Below are 13,852 nucleotides of genomic sequence, written 5' to 3'. Positions count from 1 at the left end.
TCCTACACAGGCGCAATGGAAAAGTGCAGCACTGCCGGATCCATTCCCGGCAAGATGCTGGCAGCCCCAAATTCTTCCTCACTGATAACCTGGTATTCAATAGCCTCTATGATCTCATTGCTCATTACCAGCAAGTGCCACTCAGATGCAATGAATTTGAAATGAGGTTGACAGAACCTGTGCCCCAGACAAATGCACATGAGAGCAAAGAGTAAGCCAATGAAGGAGTCACTTTCTAGTTCTCTCCTTGTCTCCCTCCCTTCCTCCCTTGGTGAATTTATGGTTGCTGCCAGTCAGGTTTCTCTAGGAAAGAGATGCTATGAGTGGGTTCTCACAATTGAGATTGCCTTCTTTCTTGCAGCCACTTGTCTTATTCCATTATTCTAGAACATTGAGACACATTTTCAAAGTTTATCAATATAGAGATTCAAGTAAATGTTTTAATCCTTCAATTCTGATAGAATTCTGTCTGCAAATTTCAGCTATCCTTGGCCTGGTGCAGATATAGCTCTTGTTACTTATCTGCAATTAGGAATAAGCCATAGAATCGTGTTTTTTCCTCCTTTTTGGTTTCTTAATTATTACCTCGTGACAGCCCACACAATCACTGAGTCTACACTTGTGGTAATTAGGCATGCCAACGTGGAATACTGGTTAACATTTAGACTGTATTTAATGTTGGCACAAATGTAACATTTTAAGATGTCTTTGTTGAAGTAGAGTCACAACTGATAATCCAGAGCTTGCAGAAGAATCCATCTGTGACTTGTTTCTGACTTTTCTACCAGGGCTGAGAAAGAAAAAAGCCTTGGCTTGTAATATGGAATCCAGTAATCTTGAGAATAAATCATATCTCAAAACCTACAGGGAAACAGCCTAGTATCTACTTTTTTCTTTCTTTTTTCTTCTTGAAGCAAAATTAACCTTAGCATCCAAATACTTTTCAGGAATTGCTGCCTAGGAAATAACATAAATTATTTTATTTTTATTCCCAGATGGTACCATGCTAATCTCACTCGGAATTCAGCTGAGCGCATGCTGATGAGGGTGCCCCGGGATGGAGCTTTTTTGGTGCGCAAGAGGAGTGAGTCAAATTCCTATGCAATCTCTTTTCGGTGAGTACATTTGCCAAGTGCTGTGGATTAATTCTTTTATCTGCACAAACTGAAATGTTCCCTGCCTATGTGCAGTATTCTTCAACCACTATATCATGGTTATTTAGAAAATTAGTTGCCGGGCTGGTCTTTTATCTTCTAGAGCTGAAGGAAAGATCAAGCATTGCCGTGTGCAGCAAGATGGTCAGACAATCATCATAGGCAATTCAGAATTTGACAGCCTGGTGGATTTAATCAGCTATTATGAGAAACACCCATTGTATCGCAAAATGAAGTTGAGATATCCTATTAATGAAGAAACACTGGAGAAGATTGGGACAGCAGTAAGTATGGCACTAGGTCTCTACTGGGTGGAAGCCAGGATCTTCCTTCTGTGTTATAGTTAGGACCATACTTGGTGTTTATAGAGTCTGGAAAAGATCTTCTTAATTGGAGATTTCGTGGTACGGCTGGGTGCACAAAAGACCTTATTTTTTTCCCCTAGTCTGATAACTGACCATGTTCCTCTTTCTTCAGAAAGATTTTTAAAATGTATTTTATTTTATTTAAGTATTTATTTATACCCCACCTTTATTACTCTTACAAATAACTGAAAGTGGTGAACACAGACAATACTCTTTCTTTCTCCTACAACAACTACTCTGAGGTGAATTGGCCTGAGAGAGAGTGACTGGCCCAAAGTCACCCAGCCAACTTTCACGCCATGGATTTATTCCTCCTATATTTTGTTTTATCTCATTAAATGATTCTGTTACATTTTTAAACAGTTTTGTATGAAGTCTTGCCTAAATAATTAGCAAATGAGAAGCGTACAAAGGACTGTATTGCATCTGTGTTTGTTAGGAACCAGATTATGGTGCTCTATATGAAGGACGGAATCCGGGATTTTATGTGGAGGCCAACCCTATGCCAACTTTTAAGGTATTTTCCCTAACTTCTTGGTTTATATCTTGATTAGGCTAATAAGAGTGTGTGAATTTTCCTACCATGCTTGGAAATCTTTTTGAGATCTTGTGCAGAAACTATAAAACAGTTTTGCTTTAGATACTAGTATGTTCTCACTGTCAGAACTAATAACAGCAATAAATAGTTTGTGTTAAGAGGTTGCAGGGGGTGGGATATATTAAACTCCCATTTTCAACACTATAGTTTTAATTTGGATCAGGCTTTTCTATGAATGTTGTTTTTTACAATTTTAAGAAACATGATATCCTAATTCTAATCAGAATGCTATGATATTCTATCTAATTAGCACAGTGAAACTTACCAACTGGCAGAAGCAGGAATGAATTTGAATTATGTGCTGTAATTTCCATATTCTTGCATAAATTTTTGTAAGGAAGATTTAAAAATGGATCAGCATGTTATTTTTCTAAATGTTTCCTTTCTGCAAATGTTAGTTTACTATATTATACATATGCACTCCCACTTTTCTACCCTAGAAACACTAGCAAAACTATTTGGTTTGTGTTATATAATGAGGCTGGAGGAACCTCAGTAGTAAACATTAAACCTGAGATGGAATCAGTTGCCAAAAATCAATGAGGTAGGACGTACATATATGAAAACTGTGGCAAAAGTTATTTTACAAGTAATAATTTTACCATAATTAACAAAAATCCTACCCCTCCCCCAAATCCAAGAAAAATAATGTAAGATCGGTAGCTTGTCCATATTTGTATATGTCGTAATCATGTTGCAGAGGACGTTGCATATAGTTTTCAACTCATGACTGTAATTGAGCTACCCATTATAGTCATAACTTAGTGATGATTGTAAAGCAAGTCATCACATGACCATCCTGATTTTACAACCTTTGTTTGACTGGTTGTTTAGCGGATTCTCATGGTCGTGAATCACAGTTGTTAAGCTCGTGGACATTTTTGCCGAAAATGGATAGTAAATGCCAATTTTCAGCAAAAACATCGTAAATCATGGTCATGTGACCATGCAGGAGGCTGCAAACACCTGTAAAGGCAGGCTAGTTGCCAAGCACCAAAATACGTAATAGGGAACAGTTGTTGGATCAGAGGAATGCTATGGACATAATTTACTTGGACTTCAGTAAAGCTACTACTTGATAAGATAGAAAAATGTGGGGTAGACAGAATCACCACCAGATGGATCCGTAGCTGGCTGACCGGCCGTACTCAGCGAGTGGTCCTCAATGGAACTTCATCTATATAGAGGAAAGTGTGTAGTGTGGTGCCCCAGGGCTCTGTTCTTGGCCCAGTGCTCTTCAACATCTTCATCAACGATTTGGACGAAGGGATAGATGGGGAACTCATCAAATTTGCAGACGACACCAAGTTGGCAGGAATAGCCAACACTCCAGAAGACAGGCTTAAGATACAGAAGGATCTGGACAGACTTGAACACTGGGCACCAACAAAATGAAATTCAATGGTGAAAAAAGCAAGGTTCTACATTTAGGCAAGAAAAACCAAATGCACAAGTACAGCATAGGTGGCACCATGCTCAATAGTAGTACCTGTGAGAGGGACCTCGGAGTCCTAGTAGACAATCAGTTAAATATGAGCCAGCAGTGTGCGGCAGCTGCCAAAAAGGCCAACACAGTGCTAGGCTGCATTAACAGAGGGATAGAATCAAGATCTAGTAATAATACCACTTTACAATGCCTTGGTAAGGCCACACTTGGAATACTGCATCCAGTTTTGGTCACCACGATGTAAAAAAGATGTTGAGACTCTAGAAAGAGTACAGAGAAGAGCAACAAAGATGATTAGGGGACTGGAGGCTAAAACATATAAGGAACGGTTGCTGGAATTGGGTATGTCTAGTTTAACGAAGAGAAGGACGAGGGGGGACATGATAGCAATATTCCAATATCTCAGGGCTGCCATAAAGAAGGAGGGAATCAAGCTATTTTCCAAGAGAACACTGAAGGCAGGACACGAAACAACGGGTGGAAACTAAGCAAGGAGAGAAGCAACCTAGAACTAAGGAGAAACTTCCTGACAGTGAGAACAATTAATCAGTGGAAAGCCTGCCTCCAGAAGCAGTAAATGCTCCAACACTGGAAGTTTTAAGAAGAGACTGGACAGCCAATTTGTCCAAAATAGTGTAGGGTTCCTGCCTGAGCAGGGGGTTGGATTTAGATTGACTCCAAGGGGTTTTGTTTTCCCTTAACTTTATATTATGGTGGATCATCGCACAGTCAGCCAGGATGTTCAGACGGATTGGCATTTTGTCTAACCTATCGAGTCCTTACCCAGGACTGGATAGCAGATGTGGATGTTTGATGGTATTACAAGTATCGTCGCAGATGGTAAGCAGTCCTAATAAGGGCCGCTTGCAATTGATAATAGCGAATTTGTCAATGCCAATGGTGTTCAAGTGGTGCTCCAGTTGTTTTGGGATTGCACCTAAGGAGCCTATGACTATTGGTACTACCCTTGCTTGCTTTTGCCACAGTCTTTCTATTTCTATTTGTAGGTCTTTGTATTTTGTTATCTTCTCCAGTTCTTTCTCGTCTATTCTGCTGTCTCAAGGCACTGCCACGTCCACTATCCAGACTTTTTTTTGTCTTTCTTAGCGGACAATTAGTTAAGTCTGCGGTGTTATGTTGCAGGTGCTGTCTGTTTGAATTCTGAAGCCCAGAGCAGGTTTAATTTTATCATTTGTCTATGGACTTTCTCTATTTTATGATCCCACCAGTTTTTGCTACAGGCAAATGATATTTTTGGCAGATCTTCCAATGCCCCATTGTTGCTACTTTGTCATGCCGCTGCTTGTAGTCAGTCTGTGCAATCTTCTTGCAACAGCTTACCAAGTGGTCCACTGTTTCTTCAGCTTCTTTGCATAGGCGGCACTTACTGTCTGTTGCTGTCTTCTCAATTTTGACTTTGTATGCGTTTGTCCTTAAGGCTTGGTCTTGTGCAGCCAGAATAGTCCCTCGGTCTTTTTCTTCAATTTTCCTGCTCTTAGCCATTGCCAGGTTTTATTATTATCTGCTTTCCCAGCTATTTTTTTCATGTATTGGCCATGTAGTGCTTTGTCTTCCCATGCCTCTATTCTGTTCTTCATTGGCTCTTTCTGGGAGGCCAGTTTGGTCTCTCCAGTAGTTAGTAAGCCTCCGATATACTAATTTCAGTGCAATCTCATCATTGTTCTTCAGATATGCTTTTTTTTTTTTTTTTTTTTTTTTTTTTTTTTTTTCTTATGTTCCCAAAGCCATTTTTTCTTCTTCAACCATCTGATGTACTTGTAGCATCCCACGCCCACCTATTTGCCTTGGTAGATAAAGTCTGTCAATGTCACTGCGTGGATGAAGGGCATGATTCATTGTCATTATTTTTCTGGTCTGCCTATCCATTGCTTTTAGTTCTGCTTGAGTCCAGTCCACTATTCCAGCTGTGTAACTAATGACTGGGATTGCCCAGGTGTTGATTGCCTTTATGGTATTTCCTCCATTGAGTTTGGACCTTAAGATCTTCTTCACTCTCTTGATGTATTCACCTCTAATCTTTTTCTTGACTTCAGTGTGCTTGATGTTGTCAGCTTGAAGGATACCCAAGTATTTGTAGTACTCTTCCTCATCAAGATTCTTAATGTTATTTTCGTGGGGCATCTTGATTCCTTCAGTTTTCATTATTTTTCCTTGTTTGATAGTAAGTGTGGCACATTTGTCCAAGCCAAACTCCATTATAATATCTTGGCTATATATACGGACAGTGTTGAGCAGCGATTCTATTTCAGATGATGTTTTTCCATACAGCTTCAGATCATCCAAGTAAAGGAGGTGGGCTAGTCTAGCAGATGTTTTTGATGTTTGATACATGTCCTGAGTTATCCCCCAGTATGTTTGACAAGAGGAAAACGTGCAATAACAAATAGTAATCGGTGATAAATGAATATCCTTGAAAGATACTCTTCTGATATAACCTCTCCAGCTTCTCCCATTGATCTGTCAACTTTGTCTTCCATTGTGCCATCGATTTTTGCAAAAATTTCTGATGTTCTACTTACTACGTTATTTCTAGGACACTTGATTATCCAATCATGTGCAGGAGAGTCCAAAATGCCTTGTCTTCACCTATTCTCTCCTTTTTGTAGTAATCCATGCTACATCAGGTTGGTCTTCCTTTCTCTTGCAGTTTTCCAAGATCATTTTGTTCTATTAGGAGTTGATCTTTTGTTCCTCTGCTATTGGGGCGGTTTCCGGTCTGCTCAGGTGGAAAGAGATTGTTTTCAACTAGATGCTGTTGTACTGCATCAGCTACCACACCAGTTAGTAATTTGAAAGTTGTTGGTAAGCAGGTAATTGGCCTGTAGTTACCTGGTGTTGCCCCTTTTGCTGGATTTTTCATTATTAGGTAGGGTTTCCCAGTTGTTAGCCACTTTTCAATTTCTCCTCCTTGTAGTATATTGTTGAACTGTTTGGCAATGAGTGGGTGTATAACAGTTAGATGTTTCAACCAAAACCCATGCAGTTCATCTTCACCTGATGCTGACCAATTTTTGATTTTCTTTGCTCTTTTTTCTACCATTTTTGTTGTTATTACTAGTTCTTTCATTTCAACTTCTGTTTTATTTGCATCCAACTCTTTTAACCAAGCCGCACCCTTGTTGTATTTCTTTGGGTTATCCCATATCTGCTTCCAGAACTGCACTGTTTCTTCCTTGTCAGGTACTGACTGATTCCTTGCAGTTTCTCCGTTGATGGATTGGTAGAAACGTTTCTGATTGGATTGAAATTGGAGGTTCTGACTATAGTTTGCAATTCGAGCTTCATATCTACTGACTTTCCTGGCTATAGCTGTTATTTGTTGCTTTATTATTTCCAGTGCTTCCTTGATTTTCCTTGTTTCTAAGTGGTATTTCTTGATTAGGTATTCTTTGATCTTCTTGTTCTTCAGCTTCTTTTCTTTCATGCTGTTCTAGCTTGCTCGCATGTGATCTCTAACTTGCTGATCTTATTTCTAGTCTACCTTTACATTTTTCTGCGGGTACTGTTTGTTTGTTATTCTTTTTTGTATGATTAATCCCAGGTATTCTGTATAAATGCAGCTGTGCTGTACATGAGTTGGTTTGTTTCTTGCAGTGAATTGGTGCTTATACTTGATATTGCAGTATTTGCATCTTTTAATGTTTGTGCTAGCTGTTTCTTTGGAACAAGTTTCAATGCAGGCAGCCTTATTCTGTTGTTTTTGTGCTGTTCTAGATGCTCAGTTATTCTTTGTTTCAATTCTTTATTTCTTTAGTTAGAGGGTTTTGTTCTTCCTGAGGAAGAGGTGCCTGGTTTCCAAATGAGAACAGTTGTATATCTCTGCTGGATTCCTTCACTGCCAACTCCCCCTGGTTTGCCTCTACATTCTGAAATACTTCTGGTAAGGCTTTGATTTTTTTGCCCTGGGTAAACCTTTGCAGTTCGTCCAATTCTGTTTCTTTGAATACTTTATTTCGTGTTATAAATCGGCGTTGATCTGCTAGTCTCTGTTCTGTTATTTCTGATTCTGGATGTTGTTCTTTCCAGAACTGGTGCATTCGTTTTAGATATCCTCTTCTTGTTGGACTTGATCTGTAGTAACAGATCATTATTTCTTTGTTTTCCATCAATGTGTATCTGCGACGGGTAAACACCTTTTCTTCCAGTAGTTCTGCAGCTGCTGGCCCTGGTTGCTCAGCCAACAGTCCTGAGTCCTGTAACCATTTTTCACCAGATATCCAGGAACTCCAATATCTAGCGCGGACCTTGTTAACCCGGGCGACATCCGAGCCGGGAGGGCATTCTGAAATTTACGTCTCATCATATGTTTATGGGAGAGGACCTCTTTGTCTGACTCCTTGATGAGACCTGTCCCAGTATGGTTGAACCTCTGGGCATAGCTTCATCTCATCAGAGTACACAAGCCCCACAACCACGTCAAGGTAGTGCCTCACTGGGGGTATTATTATTATTATTATTATTATTATTATTATTATTATTATTATTATTATTACTATTACTTCAGGATTGGGTTGAACGCTACCTTCTGGTATTATATCATAAGTTTGTAAGTTGAGGACCATCTACAATACAGCTTTGTTGGCTTTCCTATTACAGATTGTGACACATCCCTTTCCAAATGTTACCTCCCCTCCCCCCCCCTCTCTCACACACACACACACACACTCATCCTGTCAAAAGTAGGTAGAAAAAGATATCTGGACAAACAGATTCTTCTATAATTCTTTAGCAAAATTGCTTCACCTTCACAGATATGTACAACCATCCCAATTATTGCCATAGTTACCTGGCCCTCATTCTTGTGCATTTCTTTTAGTGTGCTGTCAAAGCTCTGTTTGACTACAAAGCACAGCGAGAAGATGAGCTTACCTTCACAAAAAATGCAATCATCCAAAATGTAGAAAAACAAGAAGGAGGCTGGTGGGTATATCTATTGTTCTGAAGATAATGAAATATTTCTTACGTTCCCCCAGAAAAGATTTGATGATTTTTCCATTTCTGATATTAGTTTAATGGAACTTTGTTTCATTGTGTAATTGAAGCATGTAAAATGAGTTTATATAATTTGTATGCATAGAGTTAAAGATGTTTATCAACAGGGTCACATGTGTGCACCTGCTAGACTATTGACATATTATTAAAAAGTAGCTAGGAAAGAGTTAAATTCAGGAGAAAAAAGTGATGGGCTTAGGTATTTCTTAACCTACCACTTCTCCCCTATTATTTTCTCTGGTGTGCACTGCATATTCTTTCCTAATTATATCTTAATATTTATTCTGATTCTGTTTTGAATTAAGTTTCAAGTTCAGGGTTACTTTAACTTGAATTCAAACTATTTTGATAGAATAATGGTTTTTCCTACACACAATAGAGAGGGAGTTTGGGATTTTTTTTTCTTTAGTTTGAGCAATACATTCTTCAGAGAGCATGCTCTTTCCTCTGCTCAATTAGTTTAGTAAGCTGCAATTAAGTTTAATGCCACCAATTTCAATTTTGATAACAGCATTTGGTATGTAATGTAACATTGCTGTAGAATGTGTACATATTTGCATGAGCTTTGAATTTTTCTCAGGTGGAGAGGAGATTATGGGGGTAAGAAGCAACTGTGGTTTCCCTCTAATTATGTAGAAGAAATAACTAGTCCAACTGGCCTGGAGCCTGAGAGAGAGGTGAGTCCTTGTTTTGGGGAAAGGGACAGACAACTATAACATTTCAAAATTTCTTCCCAAAAAATCCAGTTTTCAATCTGAATATTGCCTTGAAAAAAGGCTATCTGAAGACCCCATCTTTTTGTCTAAGGTTGCCCACCCAATTTTATATGAGCAAACATACCATCACTAATGGAGCAGTATCTAGCTCATCTCCTTGTCTGCTCTCAGTTGATCTCTCCTCTCCTCCCCTCCCTTACCCTCTCTTCCCCTCCCCTCCCTTCCCCTCTCATTCTAAAAGATTTTATGTGTTAGGTTCTCACTCTGACCCTTGAGTGTTTTATTGCATTATAACCCCTACTGCAGATGGATGCTTGCTGTGGCAAACAGTAGAGATGCCTTTAGGAATGAATAATGCATGTGTAGATCATCTGCATGAATTGTGCACAAATCAGAGGAGGATTTAATCTAGAAGTGTTTTTTCCCTGTTGGTTGTTTATCTTCATGTACCATGATTTCGAAACAGTTTTTTGTTACAAATGAAGGGCAGCTGTAGCTAAACTGTTTTCCCTTCAAAAATAATAAAGGCAATGATCAAATTTATTTTACTGGCTTTCAGCATTTATTATTCATTTGATCCTTGCTACCCAGAAATTGCAGAGGTGTGGGAAAATGCAAAAGCAGAAAAAGGAGAGAGTGTCAGGGAATAAATACCACGGTAGCTAAGGCAGAGCAAAACATTTTAATAGTTTTGTAATATGTGTGCTTTTTAAAAATAAAATGCATTAATCTGAAAAAATGGATCATCTTGAAATTTATATGACAGAGTAAACTAAAACATGTAAAATCTTTACGAATATACTATGATTTTGCTTCCAGCAACAGCTAGATGAAAATAGCCCTCTGGGAGATCTACTCAGAGGAGTACTGGATGTACCATCATGTCAGATTGGTAAGCTATGGAGGGAAAAGTGGGAAAAATCCATTTTATGCCCTGTTTCTCTAGAACTTCCTTCCTTGTTAGTGAGCCCTGCAGATAGAAAACCAGTTTGGTTTTTAAATAAGCAATTGTAAATGGATCAGTGACACAATTTAGCCTTGTCTGCATTCAGTTAAAATATTGTACAAAAATAGAGTGATAGATTTAGAGCTACAAGGTAGAGACAGTGAGAAAAAGATAACAATATATAGAATTTTAAAATGGTTCCTGTTCCACAAAAGGGCATTTAAATTAAGGGCTAGATGCTGAGAAATTCAAGACTCATTTTGAAAATGGCCCATTGTGATATGGATAACAAGAAATTAGGACAAAATTTGTATATCTAATTTTCTGTTCTTTGTTTCAACTTCTAAAATTTTTCTATTGGGTGATGCTATTGAGACATTTTTTTGGCCGAAACCCTGATTTTAGTCATTTGCTCATCCTGGAGATGTTGATGATTATGAAGATGTAATGACAATCTCCCATATTTTTATCCCTTACTCATCTTGACATAGCTATCCGCCCTGAGGGGAAGAATAGCCGGATGTTTGTGTTCTCCATTAGTATGGCATCTGTCTCACGGTGGTCACTGGATGTTGCAGCTGACACTCATGAAGATCTGTTGGATTGGGTGAAGAAGATCCGCGAGGCAGCCCAAACTGCTGATGCCAGGGTAAAGGATGCTTGCTCTTAAAAACCTTTTCAGAGTAAAAAAAAAAAAAAAAAAAAAGCACCCTCATATATACTTCATTCAGGCCACAGTATGATGAGTGTAAAGCTTCTTAAATGTTTTCCTTGAAAAAATTAACTGATTCCATGGGCTGAACATATATTGGGAGAATTGCTTTATCCGTTAGAAGCTCCACTTCTTACATAGAAGACCGTATGGCATATTCAGCAAATCAGGACTAAGAATCCTATGCTGAAATATCTATAGGGGTGGCTCAATCTCTATATCTGCTCTTGGTTATGAATCTATTGTTATTCCAGCAGAAATTTCCAATGACAAATGGAAAGAAGATGGTTTGATGCGATGAGAAATGAAATGGTTTTGCTCCTCCCTGGCTGACATTTTTCCCTTGATCCCATCTGCACCTGTGCTTTGCAGCACAGAAATATCTGTTCAGGCTTATAATTCTGTGTTTTGGTCTAACTCCATACTTGTCAGACTGCTGGAAACTGCACTCTGGATATGTGTTCAGATGTCTATTTGTGGTTAGCTTTTTTCCTCGTGATGAGCTATATTCAGAACTAAGAACAGGGGATAGTTATGATTCAGAATTGCCCCAAATATTGTGATTATTCTCTTTATTGCAATAATATATTAGAACATCTTATTCTTGCAAGTGTCTTTCCTCAGTTTTGTAACCTGATAGGACATTGCTTCCCTCCTTTTTCTCAGTTAAAAATATTTACTTCAAAGATATAGAAGACTCACACTAGACGGTGTAGGAGTTGAAGTCCAAGACTTCTTCAGCGGACCAAGTTAAGGGTTGCTGATTATGGGAGTAGAAACATGGATCAGAAAAGCAAAATTTCATCTTCATATTTACTGTCCTTAACATTGACATTCTCTGTTGTTCCTATCAACTACTCACTATTTTCTATAAATAGAAAGTAAATGGACAAAGAACTTGGGAAGACTAAAATATTGTATATAATTGATGAATGTTGCTGTTTCTCATTACTTATAATTGGACATTGTACTAGTTCCAAAGCTATTTATCTTTGTCATGAGCCCTGAAATCTGTTTTAACAATTATTTTGGAAGCTCTCTGAAGGGAAGATGATGGAACGGAGGAAAAAGATAGCTTTGGAGCTTTCAGAGCTTGTAATCTACTGTCGTCCTGTTCCCTTTGATGAAGACAGTAAGTATTCATGACTCTGGATATACTTATCTATTTATTAAATTTATATGGCACCCATTTTGCTATCCAGAGCATATAAATAAAAATAAATGTACTATATAAAAGCAATTATAAATATAGTTAAAATTACAAAAATTAAGTAGACTAAAAAATATATGTTATCCCAAAATTAGATTTTTAGATTAGATTATTATCCCCAAATTAGGTTATCCCAAAAATCTAATAATTGGTGAACATTGTGATTTAAAAATTATTTGTATCAGCAGGTTGATACTAGTTTATTTTTGTCCCAGTGTGACTTCCAAAACTCTCATGTGTTTTACTGCTATTGTAGAAAAATACAAAAAAAAATTGTTCTAGAACTAAAATGAATGGGCTCTTTCAAGTTTATTTGTTTTCAGATATTGTATCAAAATCTTAAAAACGTCGTAAAATTGCATCATTTATTCAATATTTTGATACTTGTTTTCATTACTCTAATTTTCTTGATTATCCTGACTTAAAAAAATATACCATTGTGAAAAAATATACATCTCATTCAAACTTTTTTTTAAATTTCTCATTTATTTTGTGAGGAATTAAGATTATTGCAGATTGGCATCTCCCTGTTGTTTCTACAGAAATCGGCACCGAAAGAGCCTGCTATAGAGATATGTCATCTTTTCCTGAAACCAAAGCAGAAAAGTATGTCAACAAGATCAAAGGGAAGAAATTTCTACAGTACAACCGATTACAGCTTTCCCGCATATACCCCAAAGGACAGCGCCTTGACTCTTCCAATTATGATCCCCTACCTATGTGGATCTGTGGCAGCCAGTTGGTGGCACTCAACTTTCAGACACCAGGTGAGGCCAATTCTTTACTGAATATTTTATTGTTGTGACTTTGGCTTATGGCAGGAATGGGCAATATGTGTCCCTCCAGATGTTGTTGAATTGGTGTCCTGGTAGACTTCATGCTCATCGATGAGGGGTGCCAGGGGCTATAGTTTGGCCATATTTGGAAGGCCACACTTTGGCCATCTTGGCAAATGTATTGCATGAAGATGTTATTGCTGCTTAATAATAATAGTAGTAGTAGTAAAGTTGGAAGGGACCTTGGAGGTCATCTAGTCCAACCCTCTGCTCAGGTAGGAAACCCTACACCAGTTCGGACAAATGGCTGTCCAGTCTCTTCTTAAAAACTTCCAGTGTTGGAGCATTTACTGCTTCTGGAGGCAGGCTGTTCCACTGATTAATTGTTCTCACTGTCAGGAAGTTTCTCCTTAGTTCTAGTTGCTTCTCTCCTTGATTAGTTTCCACCCGTTGCTTCTTCTCCTGCCTTCAGGTGCTTTGGAAAATAGCTTAATTCCCTCTTCTTTATGGCAGCCCCTGAGATATTGGAATACTGCTATCATGTCCCCCCTTGTCCTTCTCTTCGTTAAACTAGACATACCCAATTCTCGCAACCGTTCCTTATATGTTTTAGCCTCCAGTCCCCTAATCATCTTTGTTGCTCGTCTCTGTACTCTTTCTAGAGTCTCAGCATCTTTTTTACATCGTGGTGACCAAAACTGGATGCAGTATTCCAAGTGTGGCCTTACCAAGGCATTGTAAAGTGGTATTATTACTAGATCTTGATTCTATTCCTCTGTTAATGCAGCCTAGCACTGTGTTGGCCTTTTTGGCAGCTGCAGCACACTGCTGGCTCATATTTAAGTGATTGTCCACTAGGACTCCGAGGTCCCTCTCACAGTTACTACTATTGAGCAAGGTACCACCTATACTATA

The 13,852-nt window shown here is 38.4% G+C and overlaps 1 protein-coding gene across 2 annotated transcripts in view; it reads left to right on the top strand.

The window, feature by feature from the left end:
* The window catches only part of PLCG1 (phospholipase C gamma 1), a 93,029-nt gene that overhangs the window by 63,313 nt on the left and 15,864 nt on the right, over positions 1–13,852 (top strand). For both annotated transcript variants that reach the window (XM_039351363.1, XM_039351362.1), the window contains exons 17-26: positions 11–211; positions 996–1,115; positions 1,258–1,438; positions 1,959–2,036; positions 8,402–8,505; positions 9,158–9,254; positions 10,113–10,185; positions 10,731–10,888; positions 11,987–12,083; positions 12,704–12,928. In XM_039351363.1, the coding sequence (XP_039207297.1) occupies positions 11–211; positions 996–1,115; positions 1,258–1,438; positions 1,959–2,036; positions 8,402–8,505; positions 9,158–9,254; positions 10,113–10,185; positions 10,731–10,888; positions 11,987–12,083; positions 12,704–12,928 (1,334 nt within the window). The remainder of the gene's footprint in view (positions 1–10; positions 212–995; positions 1,116–1,257; positions 1,439–1,958; positions 2,037–8,401; positions 8,506–9,157; positions 9,255–10,112; positions 10,186–10,730; positions 10,889–11,986; positions 12,084–12,703; positions 12,929–13,852) is intronic.

Source organism: Crotalus tigris, unplaced genomic scaffold (assembly GCF_016545835.1).
Source record: "Crotalus tigris isolate CLP2741 ecotype Arizona unplaced genomic scaffold, ASM1654583v1 scf7180000018371.15429387391:27106975, whole genome shotgun sequence".
NCBI classification, from domain to species: Eukaryota; Metazoa; Chordata; class Lepidosauria; order Squamata; family Viperidae; genus Crotalus; species Crotalus tigris.
This window is presented reverse-complemented; position numbering and strand designations above follow the sequence as displayed.